This window comes from Macrosteles quadrilineatus, unplaced genomic scaffold (genome assembly GCF_028750875.1).
Source record: "Macrosteles quadrilineatus isolate MER2022 unplaced genomic scaffold, UCM_ALF_1.0 Scaffold_7__1_contigs__length_78375512, whole genome shotgun sequence".
NCBI classification, from domain to species: Eukaryota; Metazoa; Arthropoda; class Insecta; order Hemiptera; family Cicadellidae; genus Macrosteles; species Macrosteles quadrilineatus.
In genome coordinates this window covers 71,804,179-71,830,901 of record NW_026542600.1, presented here as the reverse complement: position 1 = coordinate 71,830,901, position 26,723 = coordinate 71,804,179, and the positions used below count along the sequence as shown (strand labels likewise).

Here is a 26,723-nt window from a genome sequence, read left to right as displayed (position 1 = left end):
TCTTCCTCAAAGTGAACTTCACTGTTCTCCGTCAGATGTTCCTTTATGATATGGTTTGTGTCTCCAAGTCTTAGTAACAAACAACTGACACTTTTTGAGGCTGTTCCAGTTTTCAGTATGTTTTCCCAGTTCTAATGGTACATTTATTTTGCATTATATTTAAGTTTTTCACTCTTTCAGTGTTACATACATTGTCTTTTTCATCATGAATATTGGTCATATTCTTTGCAACAATTTTCATATTAACCTTAAAACTATTGTTGAGGACCTAGGCCTAGCTTGACTACTTCTTGAAGGCTAACCTTTGTTTGGTCACATCACCTGTTTGAGTTAAAACCAGGGCCGCGTTAAGGGTCAGTGGAGCCCTGGGCAAACTCAAGAGAATCGCCCCCCTTTTCTCCTAGTGCGGGCAGGTGGTAGTTGGATGCCAGGCGTCCCTCAACCACCGGCACCCCTGAGCATATGCCCAGTATGCCCGTTTGTTAAAACGGGCCTGGTTAAAACAATGCATTACGTACCCATCCCACATAGCACAGAATATTTATTTGATATCAAATAAACGTTCAATATATCAAACTATGTCAAATCAAAAATTTGATATTTATTTGATATTCATTTAATGTTCAAAATGTCAAAGTCAAACAATGTCAAACTTTGAATATTTATTGTATCTTCAAAATATCAAAGTCAAATAACATCAAATTTAGAATATTATCTAAATATTCTTAATGTTAAAAATTTGATTTTCTCTTTGAAAATTTCCAAATATACTAGTTTTAAAAATTTTTAGATTTAACTTTTTAAATTTTTTAGAGTAAAGAATTACTCCCCAGCCTACAGGGGCCCATTTCATAATAAACTTTGTTATTTCCATTAGATTTGCATTGGGCAATCAGCTGATTTACTAATAATATTAGTTTGTACTTTATTATGAAATGGGCCCCAGTTTGTAACATGGAGGTCGGAGGTCAATTATCTGTATCACTGTAATTTTTAATTAATTGATGATGGATTTTGACTTTTCGCGGGGGGGGGGGGGGAGTTGTTGGAACATCTGATATTTTTCTGAATCTAGGCTTACTACACATTTCAAGAAAAGTGAATAGGAAACACAGCTTTTTTAAAAGTTTTGTTTATTAATTAAAAAGTCAAACTCTTAACGATTGGCCTTATCATTTTATTTTTACTAGTAAATTAAACCAAACGTAAATTTAAATTTTTTTAAGTGTAATATAACTCTAAAAATATTTTAAGTATCTAGTTTGAGCTTGACTTGGCCCATTCGTATGAAAGGAAGAGAGGAAGACTGAAGACAAAACACCTACTTAATTCTAACCTAACTCAGCAAACAAAACAAAACATTACAATACAAAACAAATTACAAATACAAAATCCGTCGCGCGACCAGTGGTGGCCAGTTTACTCACGGTGTGGATTTATTTTAACCAACAAATTGCCCATTTTGAGGGAAAGTACACGATTTATGAAAAATGTACCTATGACAACTAACTTGTTGAGTAGGCTACACAAGTAGTGAAAATAAACTATGGAAGCAACAAGAGTATCAAGATTCAAGAACAAGAACAAGACATAACCTCAAATCAGTTAACTTAAGTGTGCTGATATTTTGTTTAGTGTGTGTCACTGTTAGTTTAGAGTTGTTATTTTTGTGACTGGGTATTGGCATAACCTACACCGAACATCTTTTCACGTTTTGATCCTTGGAGTATGTAAGTATAAGTCACTATACCTAGTAACATAGACGTATTTTAGGCCTTGGCCTTACCTAGACCTAAGTTAAGCTACTGTACAAATTAAATTGGCCAACTTATCATTCCTAATGCCTTAACTTAAGTATAAATAGATAAATCTGAAACCTCAAAATAGGCAATCTGTTTTAGAGGAAGTATTTTTCTGCATACTAATTAGGCCTAGGCGTAAGCTACTAAGTTAGGCGGCTTGCTTAGTTCTTACTGAACCAGTAGTTTATTTAGCTTCAAAGGGCAACTTCCGGATGAAAATAGTGTTCAATATATAGGCTAGTAAGTAGGACTAACTTACTGGTTTGGTTTACAAGGCAAATGGAATACCATACTGTGTTGTAATACCTTGTTAGGCTAATTTTGAAATATTACTAAGTTATGTGGGTTATATTTTACGTCAGTCACTAACTTAAGTTTATGTAAATTCACCATCAAGAATAAGTTAACTTAATTTAGGCTAGCCTAGGCCTAACATATTCTACCTCAACCAGGTTACAATTTACCGGTATTATAAAAGAAATAGCCTAGCCTATTTGAAATCCATTTTCCTTTTAAACTGAATTGGGGTACACTTCCGTGTCTGTTGTCAAAAACAACTAAATGAACATAGGCTATAACGATCGATATTTTCATTCGGTTGTTTTTGACAACAGATACGAAAGTCTACCCCTGTATTGTCTCTTAGTCTTTTGTATTTTAGTTGTTGTCTGCTTCCTTTACCAACCAATGATTAGGCCTAACTAATCTTGATACATATTTAGGCCAGAGAAAGGTATGCATGAATTTAACTAAAAGTAGTTTTCTCTCCATTGTTTCAGTTGATAACTCTGCAGCTTTGGTGGAATTTATTATTTGGTAGCAGTGAATAATTTGCCTACGGTACCAATTCTCCCGAGTGACAAAGTGGCTGTAAGGAGGAATAAATTTTTCTTTTGCAATCTGCATCTGAAGCCAGCTATCTTGCGTAAGTTTTTTTTTAATTTACAATCAGACATTAATAATAGGTAGACATACATATATTTCAATTAGGTTTTCTCAAAGTTAAAAAGTTTCAATCTTAGGTGTTTTTATTTCAATTTTTCTGTTTGATTCGCCATGACTGTGTATGTCTTTTTTGCCATAACGGGTACAGTTCCGCAGAGAACCTGCGATATATTATCGGATGAATAACATTATATATCAATAATTATCCGATTCAATACATCGTTCCCTATGTTTTTTCACTAGTAAACATCAAATTGAGTTATGATTTGCAGATTTGGTGAATTGGTTTTGCAATATTAATATCAAATCAGGTTATATACCGTCCGATAATATATCGCAGGTTCTCTTAGGAACTGTAGATAAGTTAGGTTCTACCACCAAAACACAACCTAATTCATGATAGGTACCTATTGGGTAATAACGTAGCCTAAGGTTCATCACACAGTTAAGAAAGTTTCTCTTTTTTGTGACCCACTTATATAGGAAAGTGTCTTTGATTTACACTATATAAATATTCCGGCAGTGCTAACTTGTGTAAAAGAAAACTGTATTAGTTGAATTTTTTTAAACGCACACATAGGCCTATACACACACCAAACTACATCCGACCGTTGCACTCATTTCAGTCAGTGCTCACCCCAATATTTGTCCGTTCAAGTGACTGAGGATTACTTTTACCACTACCTAGGTCAAAATTTTCAATTTTCAGATTTAGATTTAGCTTTAACAAGGCTACTCAAAAGAAGCAAATGCCATCAAAATATAAAATAGATTTCACTAACAATTTAATATGTGTACCTAATTGTAGGCTATCCTGGGTGTTGATCAGGAAAATTAAAATATATACAAATTCTAGTGCTAATACTAATCTCTTTTATACAGAGGCAGAACCGGTACGCAAGAACACTAGGATCGTGGTGTAATGGAAATATATGTTGTTGCTACTATAATCAAGAATTGGCTTCGCCCAGCAAAGTTTAGGATTGATGCAAGGTAAATTTATTGTGTTATTTATAATTTAGGTTAAAGAAAAGATTGCTTATCTAATTACCTAATATAGAACTTAAATTTTATTATAATTAACAGATTAGGCCGACATCTAACTACTGTGATGTTTTCTTTTCAAATTGTGAATTTTCAGTGACAGGCTATGCAAATGAGCAAAACTTAATCTGCGGTTTTATCCATCTCTATTTTCTTTATTGTCAAGAACTCAATGCCTTATCGACAAATTTAATTATAAAGTACAGGTATAGTAAAAAAATAGGTCTTAAAAATGCCTAACGAAGGGGTCTCCAACCTACAGCCTGTGGGCTACATCCGGCCCTCGTGCAGTTTTATTCCAGCCAGCAGAAAGCCAGCATACGTTTTTGAAAATTATTATTTTTTATAGCAAACACCAATTATATTCTCCCACGATTGCGTAAACACGTGTGGTCAGGTGGTCTCAGCTATATCGTGATCATCTCCTGTGATCTCGCCAAGACTCACGAGCATATTATACTGCAATCTCGACGGTGCCGTGATTGTCTTTTGCAATCCCAGCAACACCCTTCATTGTTGACCGTGATTTCCTTGAAGTGTAAAAAGAGAACTTTGTCAATGAATGCAGGCTCAGCCATGGGATATTTATTTACCTCGCGGCTCATACCATAATTAAGAGCAATTAACTGTCTCTTCCCCATTCAACAAAATTTGTGTACAATACCCTGTCTCCAAGTTGGCAGGTTAACGTATTTAAATAGGAACATAGTAAATGTCTCTCACTTGCTAATTTTTTCTCAATAGGCCTAGGGGAATATTAGTAGTAGTCAAGTAGCGGCAGATTAATTTAAATATATATATTTTTAATTGATCCTAATTGGTAGAACTACAAATTGAAATCTTAAACTAGCTGACATTTTAAGTGTCAAATTTTATAGCCTATTCTCACTAAAAAATCATTGAACTTTTTGTCAAAGATTTAGCTTAGAATGTGATTACTTCTTAATTGCACATCTTTCGTTAGAATTAGAGGCATTTATAATTTTATTTTATGAACAGAACTATATTTTAGATTATTAAAAAAGGAAACTAGCCTATGTAGTTTATTTGTTTATGGATAGATTTTGATAAAATTTGGCAAACTTATTTACTTTATCCTATGCTATTGACGTATGCTCAAAAAAACTTTTTACCTTCTCCATGGCTGCAAACCTAACCTTGTTAAATCTAATCTTCATTCAATTTTTATCTTGTATATTTTTTTATATTATCAGCAAGTTAGGTTAGCTTATGACAGTTTAATTTTATAATAGAATGCTCTCATTTTGTCCGTAGTAAACCTTAATTCAATTTTTTCACAATCAGCAAGTTTGGTTAATTTGGTTAAGTTACGACATTTTAATTTTATAATAGAATGCTCTCATTTCGTCCGTATCACAAAAAGCCTTTACCTTGTGACAAACGACAACTACAATCGCATCGATAGTAGATGATGTTGTGATTCGATAGAGTAGCGAATAATTAACGTTAGTCGCTAAATCGGTGGCGTTTTTAGACAAAAAAGTGCTCACCGAGGAAAAAGGGTTGGAGACCCCTTGTCTAACATATTATATTTTATCTATAGCTGTCTTAGAAAATAACTCTGTTGAACCTCTTTTACAGGAACAATAGAAAACTCAAGAAGGCCATTTGGGAGATGAAGAAGACCAGAATTATTTTTTTTGTAAATTGTACATATCTTTTTTATATTTGTGTTTAAATAATTTTTAATTAAACTTATTTTATCATACAAACCAAGTTTTTTCTTTAAAATGTTTTCCTTGAATGCAATTTTGTTTTAAACAAATATGTTTTGTGATACTTTTGTTAATGTTTTGTCAAATAAGAAATATATATATATATATTTACATTTTTGGGTCACCCAAGAACTTTAACAAACTACCTATAACTTCAGAATAATAAGTCAAATCAAGGTAAGAACAGTAAAGAAGTCTGAACTGATATTTTAATCGCCATGAAATTTGAAATGTGAAAAAATGCAACCTAATTCTTCTAAACATATTTTACCAATAAATGTATGAGACATTTATTTGATATTCAATTTAATATTTATTTAATGTCAAATTAAGTGAGGTTGAACCTAAATTGACCATTTATTTGATATCAAATAAATGTTCGCGAATATTAATTTAATATTCGAATGTCAAAAATGTTATATCAATATTTATCACCATCATATTTAAAATGTGAATGTAAATTCAATCATATTCTCTTTATTATATTTTACCAATAAATTTATGAATGTCAAATTTGATATTTATTTTATATACAATTTGAATATTTATTTGATGTAAAATTGAGTGACGTTTGAACCTAAATTGAACGTTTATTTGATATCAAACGAATGTTCGTGAATATCAAATTGATATTCAAATGTCAAAAATTTGATAGCTATTTGATATCAAATAAATATTCGGTGCTATGTGGGATTATTATGTAAACTCCTTTTGTCATAGTCTAAAAAATGTCTAAGAAGATGATCAATGTCTATGTTTCAAATTAACAGTTAACATGAAATATATTCAAATTATAGACAACTGTTACACAAGTGAAAACATATCTGGCTGCAAGTAAATCTTTAGAACCAGATGAAAATGTTCTCATGTCAGGCAATAAGACAACAAACATTGCTGTTTTTATTTGACTATACCCTCCCATTACCCTTTATTGTTTAAAATATAAAACTGTACAAAATGTAATCCTGCAATCAAAACAGCAATAATTAACTACCGTACAAACATTTAGATTGTAATAAGTAGGTTGCAAAAACATCGTGTAAGGTGAAACATAGCAAACATTTAACATATACATAGCCCTGATCTATACATTGAACATAAACTAGTGCTAGAAGCACATCCAACATAGACCCGGGTAGAACCACAATTTCTTTTGTTTTAAGAAAATGTGGTTCTGTCTAAGAAGTGCAAATCCAAAGAATATATTCATAGTGGAGTCAACACCAATGCATGCTAAATAATACCATTTGAGTAAAAGGTTAAGTAAAGTGTACTGTGAGTTTGAATAAGAAAACCAGAGATGAAGCTGCCAACACCAACACCGACCAAGTAAGATGCTGCGGCTTTCCTAGCCACTTGGGAGAGGAAGGTACTGACTGAATCTTCCTCTGCAAATCCTAAGTGATAGTCAAATAGATGAAGGAGAGGAGGACTGGCTGGGAGAGGGGATGTGAAAAGAAATTGACAGCAAACATTAGACGAATGCATACAACTAAACAGGTTTGATCAGTTATATTGTTTATTAATCTTGTTACAAAAGAACAGACAGTTTGTTAATACTAGTAGACTTTTACAGGGTAGAATTTTTGGAATCCACGTTGTGGCAGCGCTAGTAGAAGAGGAAGAAGAGTGGCCGTGATTTACAGTGAATAATAAAGGGTGTCCCAGTAAGAACGCCGGATTTTAGGAGCGTCTTATTCTTATCTGTATTTCAATAGGAATTTCCAAATTATTAGTGATTTAATCAGTATTAGGTCCCATTTGTAGTCATGAATCGTTACACGACGGATCAACACGTGATCATAGTTAAAGTGCACTACAAGTATGGGGAATGTTTCGCTGAAACGGTGCGGAAGCTGCGCGCAATTTTCGACCGAGACAATGCGCAAAAGTCATCTGTCCGAAGATTGATTTCTAAGTTCGAAGAATTTGGCTCAGTTTTGGAAATTAAAAGCCCAGTGCGCAGTCGGGCAGGTCGCTCCCTTGAAAATATTGATGCTGTACATGATAGTGTAGAGGACAACGCAAGAACATCAATTCGTCGGCGTAGTCAGCAGTTAGGCCTAGCTCGGAGCACAGTACAAAGAATTTTTGTATAATACATGTTCCCTTACAAAATTCAACTCACACAAGAGATCAAAGCCAAGAGATCCCATAAAACGGCTTGAATTTGTAAGATAGGTGGTTGGAAATCAAGCTGAAAATGACATGTTTTCAAAAACTTTGCTGTTCAGCAATGAAGCACACATTCATCGTGCGATTAACACCGAGTGACTAGTTTCTTTGAGGATATTTAAAGTCGCTTGTTTGCGCCAATAATCCTTAAAAAATCCAAGACATGAAGGAGGAAATTATTTGTGCCATTAATAGAATTCAACAGCAAGTTGGTGAAAAAGTTATGGAAAACGTTGTCAAACGATGTCGGGCTTGTCAGCAGGCAGCAGGTGGGCACTTACGAGACATAATATTCAATTACTAATCGGAGATACTATGCTTTAAGATTCCTGTTTCATATTGTAATTTTAGCGAGAAAATATATGGTTTATTAAAATTTTAAATCCGGCGTTCTTATTGGGACACCCTTTATATGAGGTTTGTATTTATTTATCATTCAGTTGTTATAACATATATATATGGGAAATATCATTAGTTTTCAGTAATAGTCTGTGAAGTTCTATACCTTTTCGGTTATAGGTTAAATAAGACTATTATTTTTGTCACCAATTATTTCCTCATTATTTATTTTTACATTAATTTTACGTTGATTGTTAATGTAATTACCTATCTTTTCTATCTGTTTGTTACTACATATACAGTGTATAAATTAAGTCTTGAAACAAATCTGTATTTTTTTAACTGAAATAGATAGAAATATTCTGTTTGTGGTGTTGATTGTTAACAAAGGTTCTGCAATTTTTTACATCCCTAGGTAGGTGGTTACTTCACTCATACATTTAATCAGTTCAGATCAGTGTGATAGTTATTCCACTCCCCCGTTTAATCAGTTCATATGTTAAAACAATAATAAGAGTTTTTAGTAATTTAATAACAAGGTTAAAGGTGACACTTTGTCAGTAATAGTATAACTTGTCTTACTACATTAAACACCTATACCATAATAATATATTTACCTATACCATAATATATTGGACACTTGAGAAAAGCTCAATTTGTCTTAGATGTTTTTAAAACTCTCATTTGATCATTGATATGCAACACCACAATTGCTATAACATCGGGAAATATTTTTTTGAATGTGTCATTTTTAGAAGGAGGACATTATTTCAAAATTATAAACAAGTTAGATCCACAGGATTATGGACTCCAACAGATGAATGCTAAGTTCCGATTGTTACTATTAAACCTCGGTCACTCTTCTTCTCTTGATCCAAAAGCGCTGCCATACAGCGAGAGCTTTTTAAATTATTTTGTTTATGTTCATTGGTTTTTTTTTAGTAAAGTATGAATATACTTGATAAAATAACACAGAAGATAGTTACAACAAACGGTTTAAAAGGTTACAGTTTAGAGTGGACTGTAAAAGAAAAGTAAATTGGCAGTTTTATGAGCTTACCAGACTTTAAATGACATGACTCAGCAAAATAAAAAAGCTTCTATCAATGACGATTAGACTATTCTGTTTTATAATCCCGCTTTAAATATTTACAATGTTACATATTTCTCAAATTATGAAATGGCAAACATTTCACAACTTTTACTTATTGGATGCCGTTAGTGTTGAAGCTCAAAAAAGTACACTCATTTTGACATATTCTAGTGAGAGTTTAAAGGTTTGAGTATAGTAAGAGCAACCAGCAGTGATTCTCAAATGTACATCTCTCTGATTGAAAATTGCAAACTTAGGTGCTTATGAAATAGGGCAAAGCAAAGAAGTGTGAATATAAGTGTCAAGTAGAAATAATCATTAAGGTAAACACTGACACATTTAAAGCAGAAAGGAAAAGGACCAGTTTTGAAAGGAGTAGGACAGTTTCACTTAACATTTAATGTTAATTGATGTTTGGGTTGTCTAGGGGTTGGTAGGGGGCAGTTCACATGTAAAGCAAAGGGCCAAATCCACAGAGAGGTGCCTGTAAGTTGGATATAACATTTGATATATAAAAAGGAAGAGTGGACGGGCACAAATACTAAATAGTGAGGATAGAAGGTTGACATCAAGACACTGAACAGTAAGTACCTGTTAGATGATTCTGACTCATGCAAGGAGAAGTAAGGAACTGAAACAAAATTATTGAAATGTTACTAGAGCACGTAACGTGCTGATCTCCTACCACTTCGGACGCGGCTACCTGTTAGTTTTCTTTGATTGTGACTGTAACAATCTATACTTGCTAAAGTGTATATTAATAGTATGCCGGTTGAAATTCAAATTTTACTTAAAACTTTTAACCCTTTTAGACTCATTTTACAACTCTTTTTCCTTTGGAGAATACTTCCCAATAAGGCAATGTGTTGGCAAGGTGTGTATGGTTGAAGGTGACTATTGGAGAAAGTCATAGATATATGTTGATCGAAAACATCCTTTTGTTCCAATACGGTTTTGTTTCTTTGCTTAAGATTTATACCCTCTTACCTTAAGAAGTGTCTGTAAGTCAATTGTCCACAATGAACACTATACAGACTGCAATCACTTGGGCCGGTTGCAAATATAGAATATGATCTGTTCTTCAATCAATCGCTTACACGAGAGGTTTATTATTTCATGTTTATATGAACTATAGATGACTCATCATTGTATAAGTTATCTGAAAGTTGTATTTGGTAGCCTAATCCTGCCATAAAAAGAAGTAAAGATGGATTTTTACAAGACATTAACGTAAAAACTTCTTGACTATTTACGTTAGTTATATCCAGGCAACTACTCCTTGACATAATTATCATAAAATACAAAGCTATGTGAATTTAGGTTTGATTTACACTTTGACTTTATTCACCTCAGAGCTAAAGTCTTGGAATACTAAAGGACTTCACTACAGGAGTATAGATTATCAGTTACTTTCTCACATATTTACAAAAAATACACCTATGGTTTTACATAGTTTTAGTCAATGGACATTTTCTTATAGTTCCTGCCTTATTCCAAAATTTAATAGACACTATATTTTTTTACTTACCGTTAACTGAAGGAAATAGGATGGTGTTTTATCAACTGGATTTTAAAATTACTACAGAGATAATATATGATTAAGTATAGCTTTTTTCTAAATCTAGATCAAAATTTTAGATTACTGTTAGGCCTACTCATCTATCTAAACCAAAACAACAAAAAAACTATGCTAATTTATGAATTGTTAGGAAACACACTTCAGAATTTTTATATTTGAGATGATTGCAAGGGAGGTATGTTATTAATTTGTAGTAGAAGAAATACAATTTACAGCATGGCATTGATCACTATACAGAGTTCAATTTTGATCCAAAATCCAAAGGTGGTAAAATATCAATTTTGTTTATTTAAGTCATTGCAACATTGAGTTTAAATTTTTAATACGACATTCAATAGCACGTGGATTGTTACCAAACTACTTTTATATAGCAGAAATAATATAGTTTTATTAACATATTTGTATTAGAAATACTCAATGGTTGGTAAAATACACTTTTTGAACAGTGCTTTTAAGGTTTGCTATAACAAAAAAAAAATAGCATCAAACACTGATAGTTACTAGGCTCTTTTGCATACGAGCAGCTTAGTTTAAAAACATATTTCTCATTAAAAAATTAATATGTATATTACAGTGGCATAAGATTTACAAAGACAACATATTATGTAGGGCTTTAATTATTTTACAAAGTTATGCTTCACAATGGAAAGAAAATATGTTAACTACAAAGAATAAAATCTAAATACTGTGCCAAAGCTACTCCCCTCTCTGAGTTGGTAAAATATGTTTCTGTGTTACATGGTACAAAAGATTGTTAGTCAACAAATTAGGAAGCTTAAAAATGGGACTGGGAATCTAAAGTTTGCAAAAGCAGTTACTTCTGACGGACTATTACTAGTAGAAGATGAAATCATTATTTTATTTTAATACTGATTAATTCAGAGAGTGGACAGCACCTACTGCAAAACATCAAGTTTTATTGTATTACACACTTTAGAAACTATAGAAATGGGAAGCAAACACAATTAAATAATGGTAATTGTAATACTAACCATGGTCAACATCAGAATGCCAGCTGGTTTGACTTGAAAGACTGGCAGGGCTTTGTCCATAGTACGTAACTTCCCCTCCAGGTCCCTTTTCTCTGGCCGCTCCAAGTTCCAAGTCCTCTTCTGTGGAGCTGAGTCGTCGAAGCCGCTTGTTGCGCGGCTCACTAGGACTTTGGGCACTCCTGGGCAATGACAACGGGCCTGCACAAAAAAGATGTTCTGATGATTTGCCTAAACGCTCCTAGGCAATGACAATACACTTGCACATAAAAAAGCTGTTCCAATTATATCTGAATAAAGATATTGAATACCTATATAATAAATGTTGAGTTTTTTATTCTTATATATTAAATAAAGTCTATAAGAAAAAGCATGATAGTTAAGAATTTTGACAAAAACTTGTACCTAAACTATCAATCAATGGTGAATGAAAGAGAATGGAAAATGGAAAAAAGTTAAAATTAAAAATAAATGTAATGATAAACAAAAGCTATTTTTTACTGCTTCACAGAATTAATATTAACGGCAAGACATGCAATGTTTACATTGATGAAGTCTTCATAATAGACTGTTGTACTCCTCTGAGGGAATAGACGTCCTATTATTGGCAAGAATAATAATAACAGCCGCTGAATTATAAATAGCAAAAGCAACATTGGGGCTAGACTTCCAGGAGCCTCCCTATTACACTTCTGCCTTAGTTGATAGACTTTCAGGTGACACAATATTACACTTCTGCCTCAGTTGCCAGACTTTCAGGTGCCACCCTATTACACTTCTGCCTCAATTGCTAGACTTTCAGGTGCCACTCAGTTGTAGACTTCCAGGTGCCACCCTATTACACTTCTGTCTCAGTTGATATACTTTCAGGAGCCACCCTATTACACTTCTGCCTCAATTGCTAGACTTTCAGGTGCCACTCAGTTGTAGACTTCCAGGTGCCACCCTATTACACTTCTGTCTCAGTTGATATACTTTCAGGAGCCACCCTATTACACTTCTGCATCAGTTTATATGCTTTCAGGTGCCATCCTATTACACTTCTGCATCAGTTTATATATTTCCAGGAGCCTCCCTATTACACTTCTGCCTTAGTTGATAGACTTTCAGGTGACACAATATTACACTTCTGCCTCAGTTGCCAGACTTTCAGGTGCCACCCTATTACACTTCTGTCTTAGTTGATAGACTTTCAGGTGCCACCCTATTACACTTCTGCCTCAGTTGTAGACTTCCAGGTGCCACCCTATTACACTTCTGCATCAGTTTATATGCTTTCAGGTGCCATCCTATTACACTTCTGCATCAGTTTATATATTTCCAGGAGCCTCCCTATTACACTTCTGCCTTAGTTGATAGACTTTCAGGTGCCACCCTATTACACTTCTGCCTCAGTTGTAGACTTCCAGGTGCCACCCTATTACACTTCTGCCTCAATTGCTAGACTTTCAGGTGCCACCCTATTACACTTCTGTCTTAGTTGATAGACTTTCAGGTGCCACCCTATTACACTTCTGTCTTAGTTGATAGACTTTCAGGTGCCACCCTATTACACTTCTGCCTCAGTTGTAGACTTCCAGGTGCCACCCTATTACACTTCTGCCTCAATTGCTAGACTTTCAGGTGCCACCCTATTACACTTCTGTCTTAGTTGATAGACTTTCAGGAGCCTCCCTATTACACTTCTGCCTTAGTTGATAGACTTTCAGGTGCCACCCTATTACACTTCTGTCTCAGTTGATATGCTTTCAGGTGACACAATATTACACCTTCTCTCTGTTGCTTGACTCCCAAGCCCCCCCCCCTAATTACGCAACTGTCTGTATGGATCTAAGCTAGGGTATAAAACTAAAATGTCACCAAATCTGTCTCTTGCCTTTACTTTTCTTCACTTCCATCTAACCAACATAAACAGTACTAGGCCACACTGGAACAGTGTTCAGTAGCTAAGTAAACCAATGTCAAAGCGGTATAGAACTAGAAGACACAAACTTGTTTATTTATTGATTCTAAACATTTCTGAGCGACATTTAATGCTTAAAAACTAAACACTAGCTAAACCAAACAACTTCTCATCGTATATGAACCATTTTGTATTTTTCCACCTTATGAATTTATACAGTAATATACTATAGATCACAGCAAGGGCCAAAATACATTGTATTTGCCCTACATTTGACCACTAACTGCTGAAATGATTAATACCAAATAAGCAATAGGCTATAGGGTTTTTTTTTTTTTTTTTTTTTTTTTTTTTTAATAAGACTATTTATTATTGGTCAGGCAAAATCAGTTAATCAGTATCAAAACATTGAGTAAGTTACGATATATTTAATTTTTAGTACAACAAAAAATGCAACAATGCAGTACTTAAATGTATGGTTGAAACTGCCTATATTATCAGTTGGTTCTCGAAACTCTTTCCTTTCCCCGTTTTCTAAATGCTACTTTTTGCATCAATAAAATCTTTCTGAATTAAAAGATCTTAGAGTGAGTTGTGATAATTTTCCACTGTTTATGAATATTCTCCTCTGAATAAAACCACACTAGGGTTTTAAGCTAGAAATATTCAGTTCGAAACCAAAGCCAATTTACTTTGACATTTAATCAGCTATCTTTGAATGGCCAAGTGCTCTATTTAAGTTTGGACTGTGGTTTTATTGGGAATAGACGATTATTGTTTGAACAGGAGCAGAGCGTTGACTCTGTCCCGACACGTGTCCCATCTTTGTGTTTAAATATAACACGTCCACGTCTGTATGTCAGGCATCGGTCTTCCGAATCGTCCATCAGAAACTTAAATAAATGATAGAAAACAATACAAAGTAAAATCACGTAAAACACACAAAATCTGGTCTCAACTCATTCAATATGCGAAATTCGACATTGTGTAATTAGTATGGGTTAGGTATGTGTTAGTTCAATATTCACATATGGTAGTCTATTGTCTTAATTTACACGCATACAACAACCCGAGAAATGCCCTTTCAACGCTTTTGTGACTACGATTTTATCATATTTAGGCCTACAATTATGTATCTACCAACAGCAAAAAGAATATTTATTAATTGCACTCGAATTTAAACAGTTGCAAATATCCTACTATTGCTTACCGACTACAACATTTTTTTTAATTTAATTTATTTGACCATCAACCTCTTAGTAAATCGTTTAAAATTAGTTAACGGGTCAAAATAGAAGGGCTATCGTTCTAAGTCATAGTTGAATATCGGGTTCAGGAGGCTTGTATAGCTACTGCAGTAGTTCAGTACTACAGTATGTTACTGTATAAATTCATAAGGTGAAAAAAATACAAAATGGTTCATAGGATATGCGGTTGTTTGATTGAGCTTTAGTCGAGTTTTGATGAATTAAATGTGGCAGAATCAATAGGTAGAGTAGGACTACTTACTGTAGGCCCCTGAGGTCATCATAGTCGAATGGTCCGGTGCGGGAGGCGTGTAGCTACTGCAGTAGTAGCCGGGGTTTTCAATCTTGATCACATTAATGGGAGGTTGCATTCCGTTGGGGTTATGGACTATGGAGGCTGAAAAACAAAAAGTACAATGCATTAGCATAATTACGATTTATTTGAAGAGAACAAGTTACATGAACGCTTAATGTTCAATTTTATGGTAGATAAATTATTACAAATCATTTTCCTTGTATTAATCCCCATATAATAAGAGTGTTGCAATGTTATATTGACATTGTATAAACGAGTACTGTTTAGCATTTAATAGCTTCTAAAGGTAATGTGTAGTACAGTAGTTAAATCCAGTTTACTATTACTAAAATGAGTTCTAGCCATATTATTTAGAAATATTTTACCATAAAATATTTATATCTTCTAAAACGAATGCAATACTATACACATCGAACAAGCGAGGGGCGACTTTTTACAAAACTATACATCCAACTAAGTCATTTCAGTTTAAGTATTTTGTATCGCCGATTGTGCGTAATTATAGTACTTTAGTGATATTTGTTGATCATAAAACTCATAATGTAGAGTACCAAACCTTCGAACATTGACACAAACTTGAAAAAGCATGACAAAAGATTTCTAAACGTTTAACAGAAAATATAATTTCAGAGGGAGAAAACGTGTCTGCTGTATTCTGCGTCTCCGCTTTTACCTTGGGTTCCATTTGAATTCAATGGTTCGGACAAACTCAATAACCAATTGAAGAAGAATCAAGCGCTGAGAGTAAACTTTTTACCGGTTAATTGTTATTTGGCGGTTCTTGCGCGTTATCTGAAGCGAAGCGAATGGGGCGCGAAGAAGCAGTGTGGCTGAATACGCCCTTATCGTGGAGGTGAGTAGGGGGAGGTCATTGCTAGTTCGGTCTTATCCTTATCGAGTGTTTCAGTCCATATCACAAACTTTCTAACTAAAATGTGATAAAATTCCATGAAAACTGCAAGCAAAATTTGGTTATTGCACATTTAAGATACAAAGCTTTGGGCACAAGTTTGGTTGAACGGGTTGAACATTGTAGGTGAAGTTATTGACGACAAAGTTTTCGTTTTTATATTTCGTAAAGAACTTGTAAAATATGCCCCCGTCACAGCACACCTGTAGACAAATTTCCAATTGCCTAGTTGGATTTTGACTAGAATATTTCCTTAAATTATCATATTTATTCCCTATTGAAATATCATTAGGTTTTAAGTGCTTAGGTTTGCTTATATAGGGAAGGTAACAAAATGTGTTTCTTATTGCAATCTTATAGATTATTATAGTATATAATAAATAAGTTTGCGAAGTTTGTCAAACTTTTTCAATAAACAAACAAACTACAACAGTTGATTTATTCTCCATAAGAATAAACATAGAAATTTTAAATTTACTATTTTGTTTATTTTCTCTGAAACTATTATACGTATAATGATGCTTTGATGTAACTTACTAAATTATTTGTTTCTAAGCTCAACAAATTGGTTTTAAAATATTTCAAAATATTTTGTGGTCAATAATGAGAAACCCCAATTTTTACCCCATAAACACCCACAAAGCCCCGTTCAATTATGCTGGTTTGCGAACTCGTTCGAATAAACGTTGGTTTACTTTTCAGCCTCAATGAACTTCAAAGTGGGGTCCCGGGTCTAGGTCTTACCACGAGACTTACGGTAATAGCGTATTGCCTATGAGAAATTATGTTGATCAAAAGTTTGTCTAAAAAATTTTATTAAACAATTGCGAATAAAATACACGTCTTTAATTTTCAAGCATGACAAACGTGTTTTAACCGAATGTCAGTTAATCATTTATTTTGTTAAATATGAACAAAGAGCGAATCAAAGCCTAGGTGTAGTGTTTTGATCGTAAGTTATTTTTATACTGTAGTAGACTACTAAACCGGCTGGAGACCTAATTATGCTCTTCTCGTTGCACTAAGTGGCGCATCTTATCTCGGCTCAACCAAAGTAGGCTATTTTACGGATCAGGGCGGCTCGCGTTTTGGCACCAACCCCTGCATAAGTCGCTATATCGTCGTTAAGGGCCTCTATATCAGCTCACAGCCGAATAACCCTCTGATATTGTTTGTGCATCTATTAACCTACATACGCTAAGCCTATCGCCCTACAGTTCAAGACTAGTCCATACACAACCATTGTCCTCATTTCTAGGAGAAACAAACTGCGTTAGAAGTACGTCTATGTCAACGAAATTACTATGTTACTCTATAGTGGATCGACGATTAACTATTTAATGCAAATCTTGTGACTTATTGGCAAAAACCAATAAGTAGCCTACTATAGATTTCGTTTCTGGACAAGTTGGAACAATTTTAAAATATTTTGGTACCTTTATCCACTAGGCGTTAAAACTCCCAACTCACAATTATCAATTGTACTCTGTATATTGTAATTTGATATATAATCACGTATAAAGTTTATGTAAGTGTTTTAGAGCGTCCTAATTTGAATAGTAGGTATATTTCATCACTTGGTTCTAAAGTGACTTTCCGACAAGAGCTCAAGTTTTACGATTGAGGCGATCGAAGCTGAGCTTAGAAAATAAGGGTCGAAAAGACACTTCTGGCTTGTGTGAAGAACAATATTGTTCGTCATTTATTTAAGCTAACTGAATCACGAAAGAATAACTTTGTAAATTGTTTACGTTTGTAAGTTAGTTCCCAAATTATTTATTGTTATCATATTTCATACGAACAGATTTTACCGTTAATTGAAAGCAACAAATTAATATATTCGAATTAAAGAAATTTATCTGGATGTTAAAGAACAGTAATAACGATGTTAATGAACTAAAACATGCGATGTGAGAAGATGATAAACATAAATAAATGTCGATATCCTTGCAATATTTGTTACTCATAACCGGGACTATTTTCTTCGGCAAAAACAGCAGGCGAAAATCAGAAAAATGTACAGCTAAACTCTAATTTTCCCCGCAACACAAAAAAATTTATGAAAACAGCCGTTTTCGAAGCAGTATGATGAAAATAGTATATGCCATTAAGCATATAGTGAGTGTGCAACACATTTCTTCTAGATATTATTAAATGTTTTATACATACAAAATGTAAAAATTCCAGGACAGCTAAATATAAAAAAGTAACAAAAAAAAACTACAAACCTAGGAACGATGTCACTGGACCTAAAATCATTGTAACAGATTATTCAGTGATACTTATGCTACCTTCTCAAGGGGTCGGCCCGCTAGCAGTCAGAAGAAAATCTATAATGTAAGCATAGGTTGATATGCATATCAAGTAAAAGGTCTTTATTAGTGGAACACAATTCCACAAAACCGAACTCAACGGACAACGGAGTCTAAAAAATGGTAGCCTTTGAAAGACTCATTGAATTTGCAATTTTGAATCTTTATACGGGTTCCATTTTCCCTGGGATATTTTTGCTACCCTGTATATATATCTAAAATCTAAATGTGCCAATCAACGACCGAGGATGAAGGTCAAGTAAAGTGACAACAGGACTTCATCTGACCTGGGCCAGCCTGAGCCCTCTGGGGCAGTCATGTGGCATTTTCTGAGGGTGCGACATTAGGACTGAATGGAATTCCCTGTTCTCCCTGCCTAATTCTTATCACCCTAAACCCGGACACAGTGAACTAGTGGGATAGTGAACGGAAATATTTACTTCGTATAGATTTGTCAGCACTTTTCTTAATTAAAATAATTTAAACAGGTAAAATCGCATTGTTATATAATAATAATATTGTCCTAAATATTTTATGGTATGAGGTTAGGTTAGGTTAAGTTAGGTTATGTTAGGTTAAGATAGGTTAGGATCGGAAATTTCTGTCTTGATTTGAAAAATTATGCCGCACAATTTAGTGATTCCATGAGGTGATCCATTCCCATCGACCTAGAGAACGACTCCAAGACGCAAATGATCTCTGACGGATAGCCAACAAAATAATTTTCTAAATCTGGGGATTACTTTTCAAAAGTAACAGACCTGGTAAATGGATTTCACAATTCATATACCAGTGTGGGACCATTGGCATTTAGTAGACAAATTTCTTGATGACATGTAACCTCAACATCAAGATCAAGAAAAATAGAACAGAATATACATAGTGTCCTTATTTACTATTACTTAGGGGAAGTTCTACAATTATACTCATATTGTGGATACGATGAGGTATTTCGGCAGATTGTTTCAAACTGGGCATTCTTCATGAATAAAATTCAAAAAACCATATCAATATTTTATTTTCCCTGGATTTACTAGTATACCGTCCCAAATATTATAAAATGTTCTAAATTTTAAAATATTGTATTATAGTACAGGTCTACATGTACCACAAACTAAACTTATAAAGGTAGAAAAATATTCACAAAGGAGAAAATGTTTTAATATTCCATTAAGTTTTATTTGCTTAAAGCACTTAATTAAAACTAAAATGGAAGCCGTAGAATAGCACACATGCACATAAAAGAACGGAGTCGTTTCTTTAGACGAATTTGGCAGCGTTTCGCGCCATATGACCACAATCACCACATTAGCTGCAAGCCCCGTACTGATCCTTCGCTAATGCACACTAAACATACGTACGAGTGCCTCTCTCAACCTGCGACTGCAGCTGTGTCTACTCCAACTAGTCATAACCGTCTAGACTATTTATACCCGCCAAATTGTATCTGGGTATTGTCGGTAAGTAAAAAAACTTGTAAACAAAATTCGAGTTAGATTGGCGTTATTAATTATTGTAGCGTGAGTTACCCAAGAAACCAACCGTGAGAACATGACTAATTGTTGTTTATGTACTGGTAGTGTTGTTAATATTCAAACACGTTCAGATCTCTTTACGCATTTGACAATGTGATATTGATATTTAAGTCAGTATAGTAAACGCCTATTAGGAGACTAGTTCTTTTGTTTGAATAATACCAGTATCTGACAACACTGACTATTGTTTAAATCACAATGTGTACTCTTTCTTAAGGATTAAAGTAAGTAATAAATTGCTATTTGGTAAAGAAGTTCCTTGTTTGAGTAATTGTGATGACACAAACACGGTTCAGGATAAGGCCCACAGTTGGTAAGAATTTATCATGTAGACATTTGGTATAAACCGGTAGAACTGTTCTTCCAAGTCATTATGATTTGCATTTGAGCTTCGAAGGTATAGTTGTGCTACTTTCCTGGAATATGTCCTGTTGGTTCAAATCCCTTCAACTTACCAAAAATTGTAACCCCTCCAAAGTGGTTCGGAGCCCACCTTAGTCTGTAGGACCATCAGTAATCTATTAAAAACGTATAAGTACTCCAGGTTTTTAATAAAATACATACGATGATAAAGAATATGCTATTTTGAAAGTAAAAAATATTGTATGTTAAAATTGTTACAAATTTACATTACATTAGGTGCATTAGGTTGGAAATAGCTGAGAAGGTGCGCGTGGTCTATGGGCTATTGCGTGGCCACGTGGTTCGACTACATGTTGCCATTCAGTGTCGTTGCCAAAACCCTCTCCAAGTTCCCACGCCTCGAGCCAATAGTCGAAAATATTTTTACTGCTACTCCAGACTTGAACTGATGCACACTGCTGAGAGGAGGGTCGAGGTTCCTTTTCTTCGCCGCTTTGGTCTTCGATCAACTCTTACTGTTCATTGCAGTTATGATCAGTTCATCATGATCTCATTTCCTAATTCTCGTGTTTATAAGATGAGAGACCTACTCACATCGACGAATGTTTTAATAACCCATTACAAAACAATGTTTTCATAAAGCAAGTCTTCCTTGGACATATGAAAATTAGCAATAGAGATGGACAAGAATAATCAGACGTATAGTGAATGGACGATTGCCGTTTACTTGCATGAAATTGTAACAGTACTACGTGAAAGGTTTTGTCAAGGGTCTTCACAAATCAAGATTTTTTTATAATAATGGCCATGATTAATCATAGCTTAAAATGTTTACAACTCATTACGATTGTCATTGTATTAAAATTGTTAAATAATTAGTATTCTATAGATTTATACATGATCTCATCGTAGTTAGTCATATAAGGATGTTTAGTATCTGAGGAAATACAAAAACTTAATATAAAATATGGTACAAACGTATTTGAAGATCGTGTATATTCTGATTCATTCGAAATAAAAGTTAATATTTTATTCTTAAACTGACCATACTTTTATAATGACACTAAACATATCAATACATACATGGCGTAGTAAATGGAGGTAGACTACAAAAACGAATTACAGAACATAGTTGTTTGTGGTTTCTCGAATCATGGACTAAAAATACAATTTCCTTCCAAATCAGTAGACCTATATTTCACGAGATATACAGTTAAGAAATACCGAAGAAGATTGAAATTCGTATTGAATTCAATGCCAAGATGACATCAAATCAGTCAGACGGAAAACTAGCCAATCACAAAATGAACTTTTTTCCGACGAGTGAAGTAAACAAGGGTTTGTAAGTTTGTTTTGGAACGTGTTTTACTTCCATATACCATGCTATATAAAGATGTATTGGACACTCTATACTAGTGTTTATTGCAAAGGAATTCACTGTGGCGAATAGGAAAAATCTGGCCCTAAAGATCTCCTTGTAGAGCTTAACAGAGGAGAGTTAATAGTGTGTACATAGGGGGTGTGGGGGTGAGGGTGACACGTATGTGTGATTTGCGTGAGAATGTGAGATCACACATACGCACACCTACACACACACACACACTTGTACAGTTAAATGGCTAGTAAAGAAACAGATCATTCACGGCACATTTCCCCGCCACCTTACACCTTGGTTTGCTGCCGTTAGCGTTTTAATCCCCAGCTGTACCCCTGCGTTTGACAGTCTCCCTACAAGATTTTCTTTCGTCGTACTAAATGAAATTTTGTATGGCTTTTATTTAATCAAAATTATCAATTGAAAGGTATTACGTAGTTTTCATATGATTACTGTACCGAATGTAATACTCCACCGTGTAAAGATTTACGTAGTATTTATGTAGTTTGCGTGAAATGTATGATATGTATATGAAAAATTAAGGAATCTTAAAAGTATAAGAGTCAGGAGGTTGCCTCTATATTATCTAAATTTCATCAAACAGACTATTTATTTAGTCTGTTATTAGACTATTGGTCTGGCCATAAAAATAGAACTTTCAAAGGACAAGATTGTTATAAAAGCTATACCTATAGAGTTAATCTTAGTCAAAATTTTGCCAGGATTTAAATTCCTATTATCAATATACATAGTTATATGTGTCTGCAATAGAAGCTAATTCATTGCATTCTGAGAGGGTTGATTCTACCCACTACTGATGTAAAACCTGGTATCAGCAAATTACGTGAAAAACAATAGTTTTAACAGACGAATCAAATATCCATTACTTTTTTAATTCGTTTACCTACGACCGTTATTAAAGTGGTCGTTTCAGTTCAGTTCTTAGAATTGAAAAGTTTCACATAACAGCATTGTTTACTTACATAACAGCATAGATTTACTTAACAACACAGGTAACGGACAAATGAGGTTCAATGATTGAGAGATAAGAAGTATAATTGTAATGCTTCGAACTTCAACTAATCAGCTGTTTACCAATTTAATTGTTAACGATTGGTGCAATTAGTGGTTGGTACAATGAGTCGTTGCATCAATGTCAGTGGCAATGTGAGGTTAAAAACAAAAACATAACCTCTCTTAGAAGTTTTGAGTAGTGATTATTAATAATTAAAAACCAGTCGTAGGTAAAGTAGTGTACGAAACTGGCGTAAATACTGTTTACGTCGTACTACACAGAAACAGGTACTTTTCCATTTGTATCGATAGGTTGGAAAGTTGCTCTTTACCGTGCCTAAACACGGAAAAGTAACGTAATATACTATTACCATGCACTGCACGGTAAAAACCTTTTACCATGCACTTAGTCAGGTGATGAAAAAAACAGCAAACTGCAACGGCCTATTTGATTTTCTGTATTATAAAAATATTATAATTTATGTTATGTCCTAAATAAATTGTGTTATGCGTTTAAAATGTACTAATTATTCTGTGTATTATGATGTAAAGTATCTTACGTTACTCGCCCGGTAAGCTTTAAAGTGCTCGCACGATAATCCAAAAAAACGAAAATCTCAGTTTTTTGGGGCAAAAACTGTCGTGCTCGCACGGTAAAACACCACTTACCGGGCTAGTAACATAATATACTATAACGACACTCGTAGACGTTTTCAAGGCGATCCCAACCCTTTTAGGGTCGTACCTTAAATTGTCTACTCGTGTCATTAACACTATCTTATCACAATCGTTGCGTAAACTACTATTTTGATTGTGTGTAGAGACATTAAACAATTTTACAATGGCATTTTTTCCTTTCTCCCCCTATACATAGGCTTAGTATATGGATAAAGTATTGTTTACGTCAACATTTTCGAGTCTGCGTTTTGTGTGCAAATATATGTTTTGGGCCCCCTGAACCCAAAACGAGATTGTCTACAAGCTAATGGGAGAAGGTAAGTGTCAGATTTATGATACCGTTTATTTGATTTTACTCACATTGATATTTGATATTAAATAATCGGTTTTAATTAATGATGGAAACAAAAAGACTCTTCACATGAATTCTATGTTATAAAATTAATGAGTACTTAGGATTGCTGCTACAACCTTATGTTTAAAGGAGATTTAGACCGAGCGCTTAGAAAGCAGTTTAAAATGCAGCCTAGAAGAATGTAACAATTAATGACGAACTCAATATGGAATAGATATAGCTTCAACATGAAATGTCTGTGCACCGAAATACTCCTGCATTAAACTAAAGTTTATGAAAAAGAGATGATAAATTTCGAGTTCGAGTGGTTATAATAAAAATAGCATGCAAATATATGATTTATATTACTGTAATACAGTATAAGGTACTGTATTACGAATATACTTTTGTATTATTTTAGTTATGTACGTTTTTTGGGGACAAATTTTACGAGCGACACTTTGAAACCTTTAGCAATGCTAGATAAACGCTATAAACTTGTTCGTAGTACTCTATTATTAAATATGCAGGTACTCCAACATCTTACACATTTTTTTACGTAAAATAAGATGGTTAAGGCCATGGAAAAACTATGTTGAAGCAGAATCTATTTCTTGTTTAGTAAAATGCGACCTTAAGGCAAATTTTGCATATCTTGTGAAAAATATGAAATTTTACGACGTTGCCACATCACTAATATATGGCAAATTTGTGTTTTTATATTTGAAATAGAACTTAATAAAGATTTCCTTTGCATTATTCAAAAGCTAACATTAATTGTAGAACTTATGTCAAACGACCATTTTGTAAAACTAGCCAAACTACGGAATGGTGAGCAAAAATGGTCTAACCAGCCTCTTACACAATAGTTGACACTTTATGGTATAATTTACAACGGTGTGAAAAACTCATATTGAGTGATTGTTCCTAAATAAAGTTTTATTTTACATTTTAATCATTTTAACTGACTTACATATTTTTCATGTATAAGCTTTTGAAAATTTATTCATCTACCTGTTATATTACGGTTTTATAGTTTAGTTATTCGTTATTAAGCTCTTTCGCAAAACTCAAACGACTTAGCCGTAATGGAACCGATGTTTTATGAGTACTAACATAAAAATAGTTTCAAAATAAAGTGAAATTACCTTTGGAAAGCCTCCAGAGCTCTTTGGAGGAGAACACGCCCGTCGCTAAAATGGTATCATTGCAGACGACACCGTTGTATGGGTTGTGCGAATAGCCTACAACAAACCGACAAGCCTAGTTAGAAGTAGTCTACAATTAATAAATATAATGCCAATGATTTAGATTGGCCGATCGGAATATATTAAACTAATCTATATTAGCCCCATGAGTCAATAACGATTAAAACATTGGTTCCTTTTGATTTTGAGTTAATTGTGTAATTGTTGATGTGTTAACAGTAGTTTCGTATTGGAACAAATATACAAATACAAAGCATTTTAAAGTTAAGATAATATAAACCAATTTGAGCTAAATTATCGAGTAAGTACAATGAACAGCTTTAAAATCATGATTTTGTTGGTGTAGGTTAATACAGTTTTATTATTAATGAATGACGAAGAGGGATCTAAAAATAATGACAGTAACTATCAATGCACAGTACTCGTATAAGTTTTTAAATGTAGTTTATACTAAGAATCTAGGTGAATTTAGTCCTTAGGATAGTGAATAATCTATTAGTACGATTAGTGTAATTCAAGACTTGTTATTCGAAAAATAGATTGTAAAGTTACACAATCAGTTGGTTTCGACCAAAGTATATCGGTGTATTTATACAGCAAAAATTTTTTTCAACTGAATTCGTACTCTGTAACAACAATATAAGTAAGTAAGTTTTCATAAGATACTAGGATGAAAAATAACAATTAAGATCAAATATCTTTTATAAAGTGATTTTTTATAGATTACAATAACGCTTTCTTAATCAACTCTTTCTTTCATAGAATGAAAGACTTATTTTTAAGTATGAGGATTTTTCTTGGAATACTAAACTAAGTTCGGTTTGTTGTAAGCGCTTCTTTGCTCGGGAAACAATTTTTAACGTCAACTGCCGTGTTTTATCAAGAATATTATTGTTTTTTGATGATTAATTGTGAAACTTGAAAACGATGACAAACCTACCTTCTACGATGATACTGCTGTCCGGACTATCCGCGGCCTACTTTAATAAAGGAAATAATTATATCACATTCTACATTTTAATCGTAATATTAAATCATTTAGGTGAAATTAATTAACATTAATATTTTAGTTTGATGGCTACGAATTCCAACAACAAATTACAATAGTTTAAACTTGTGTTACCTTTGTTATTGAAAGGTTCCATTTTAATTTTCAGTAGGTTATCTTTTAGTCTTACAGTTTTGTTTATTAATGGTTTTGGGGGAAATAAGAGCCAAAGGCCCTCAAATACGATTGTTTCTTTATTAAACATTTACGTGAACAACTGCATCATTCAGGTTTATATCTGAATAACCAACAACTCGAAAACAATTTTGTTTTATTATGCACTAAGATTTAATGACTGGATTCAACTCAAATAGTTTTGAAAGTAAAATTACGTGACTTGTATCTACACACCGGCCTTACAGTAAACAGGTTCAATGCAAGAGTTTGCAGAGAAGAATTAAACTAATTGTTAAAAGTAATGAAAAATCAGTTTTGATTGGATTGTCTAAGTATTCGTATGATTGTCAATAAGTATGTTTATCATAAAAGACATCGATAAGTATTCCTCAGCATGCATCTTTTTCTCAATCAAGCATCAACGGTTTCTTGAATAAGTAGAAATCCTTGTTCAAAACTAAGCAGACGCACTAAATAACATTTAGGATTACACTGAAACTAGTCATCATAAATAGGCTACGGTGTCTGTAATAAATCACAACAGTAAAATCAAATGCTGCCTACCTCGGTAAAAAAGTAAATACAAATAAATGTAACTCATGATATAATAAACAATTCGTGAAATAGTAAATAATTGCCAAACCTAACAGTTCATGTGAAA

At 33.6% G+C, this 26,723-nt stretch overlaps 1 protein-coding gene and 1 long non-coding RNA gene across 7 annotated transcripts in view; one reads left to right on the top strand and one right to left on the bottom strand.

Moving 5' to 3' along the window:
• Nucleotides 1-26,723, bottom strand: part of LOC128997802 (nuclear factor 1 X-type) — a 241,014-nt gene that overhangs the window by 16,639 nt on the left and 197,652 nt on the right. For 4 of the 6 annotated variants that reach the window (XM_054423519.1, XM_054423515.1, XM_054423516.1 and 1 more), the window contains 3 exons: nucleotides 24,838-24,933; nucleotides 15,115-15,249; nucleotides 11,706-11,903 (listed from right to left, as the gene is read on the bottom strand). In XM_054423519.1, the coding sequence (XP_054279494.1) occupies nucleotides 11,706-11,903; nucleotides 15,115-15,249; nucleotides 24,838-24,933 (429 nt within the window). The remainder of the gene's footprint in view (nucleotides 1-11,705; nucleotides 11,904-15,114; nucleotides 15,250-24,837; nucleotides 24,934-26,723) is intronic. The other 2 variants (XM_054423520.1, XM_054423521.1) reach the window with 1 other exon arrangement.
• LOC128997803 (uncharacterized) lies at nucleotides 1,521-5,517 on the top strand. The gene is made up of 4 exons (XR_008491152.1): nucleotides 1,521-1,730; nucleotides 2,582-2,727; nucleotides 3,630-3,740; nucleotides 5,394-5,517. It is a non-coding gene; the product is annotated as an uncharacterized LOC128997803 (long non-coding RNA).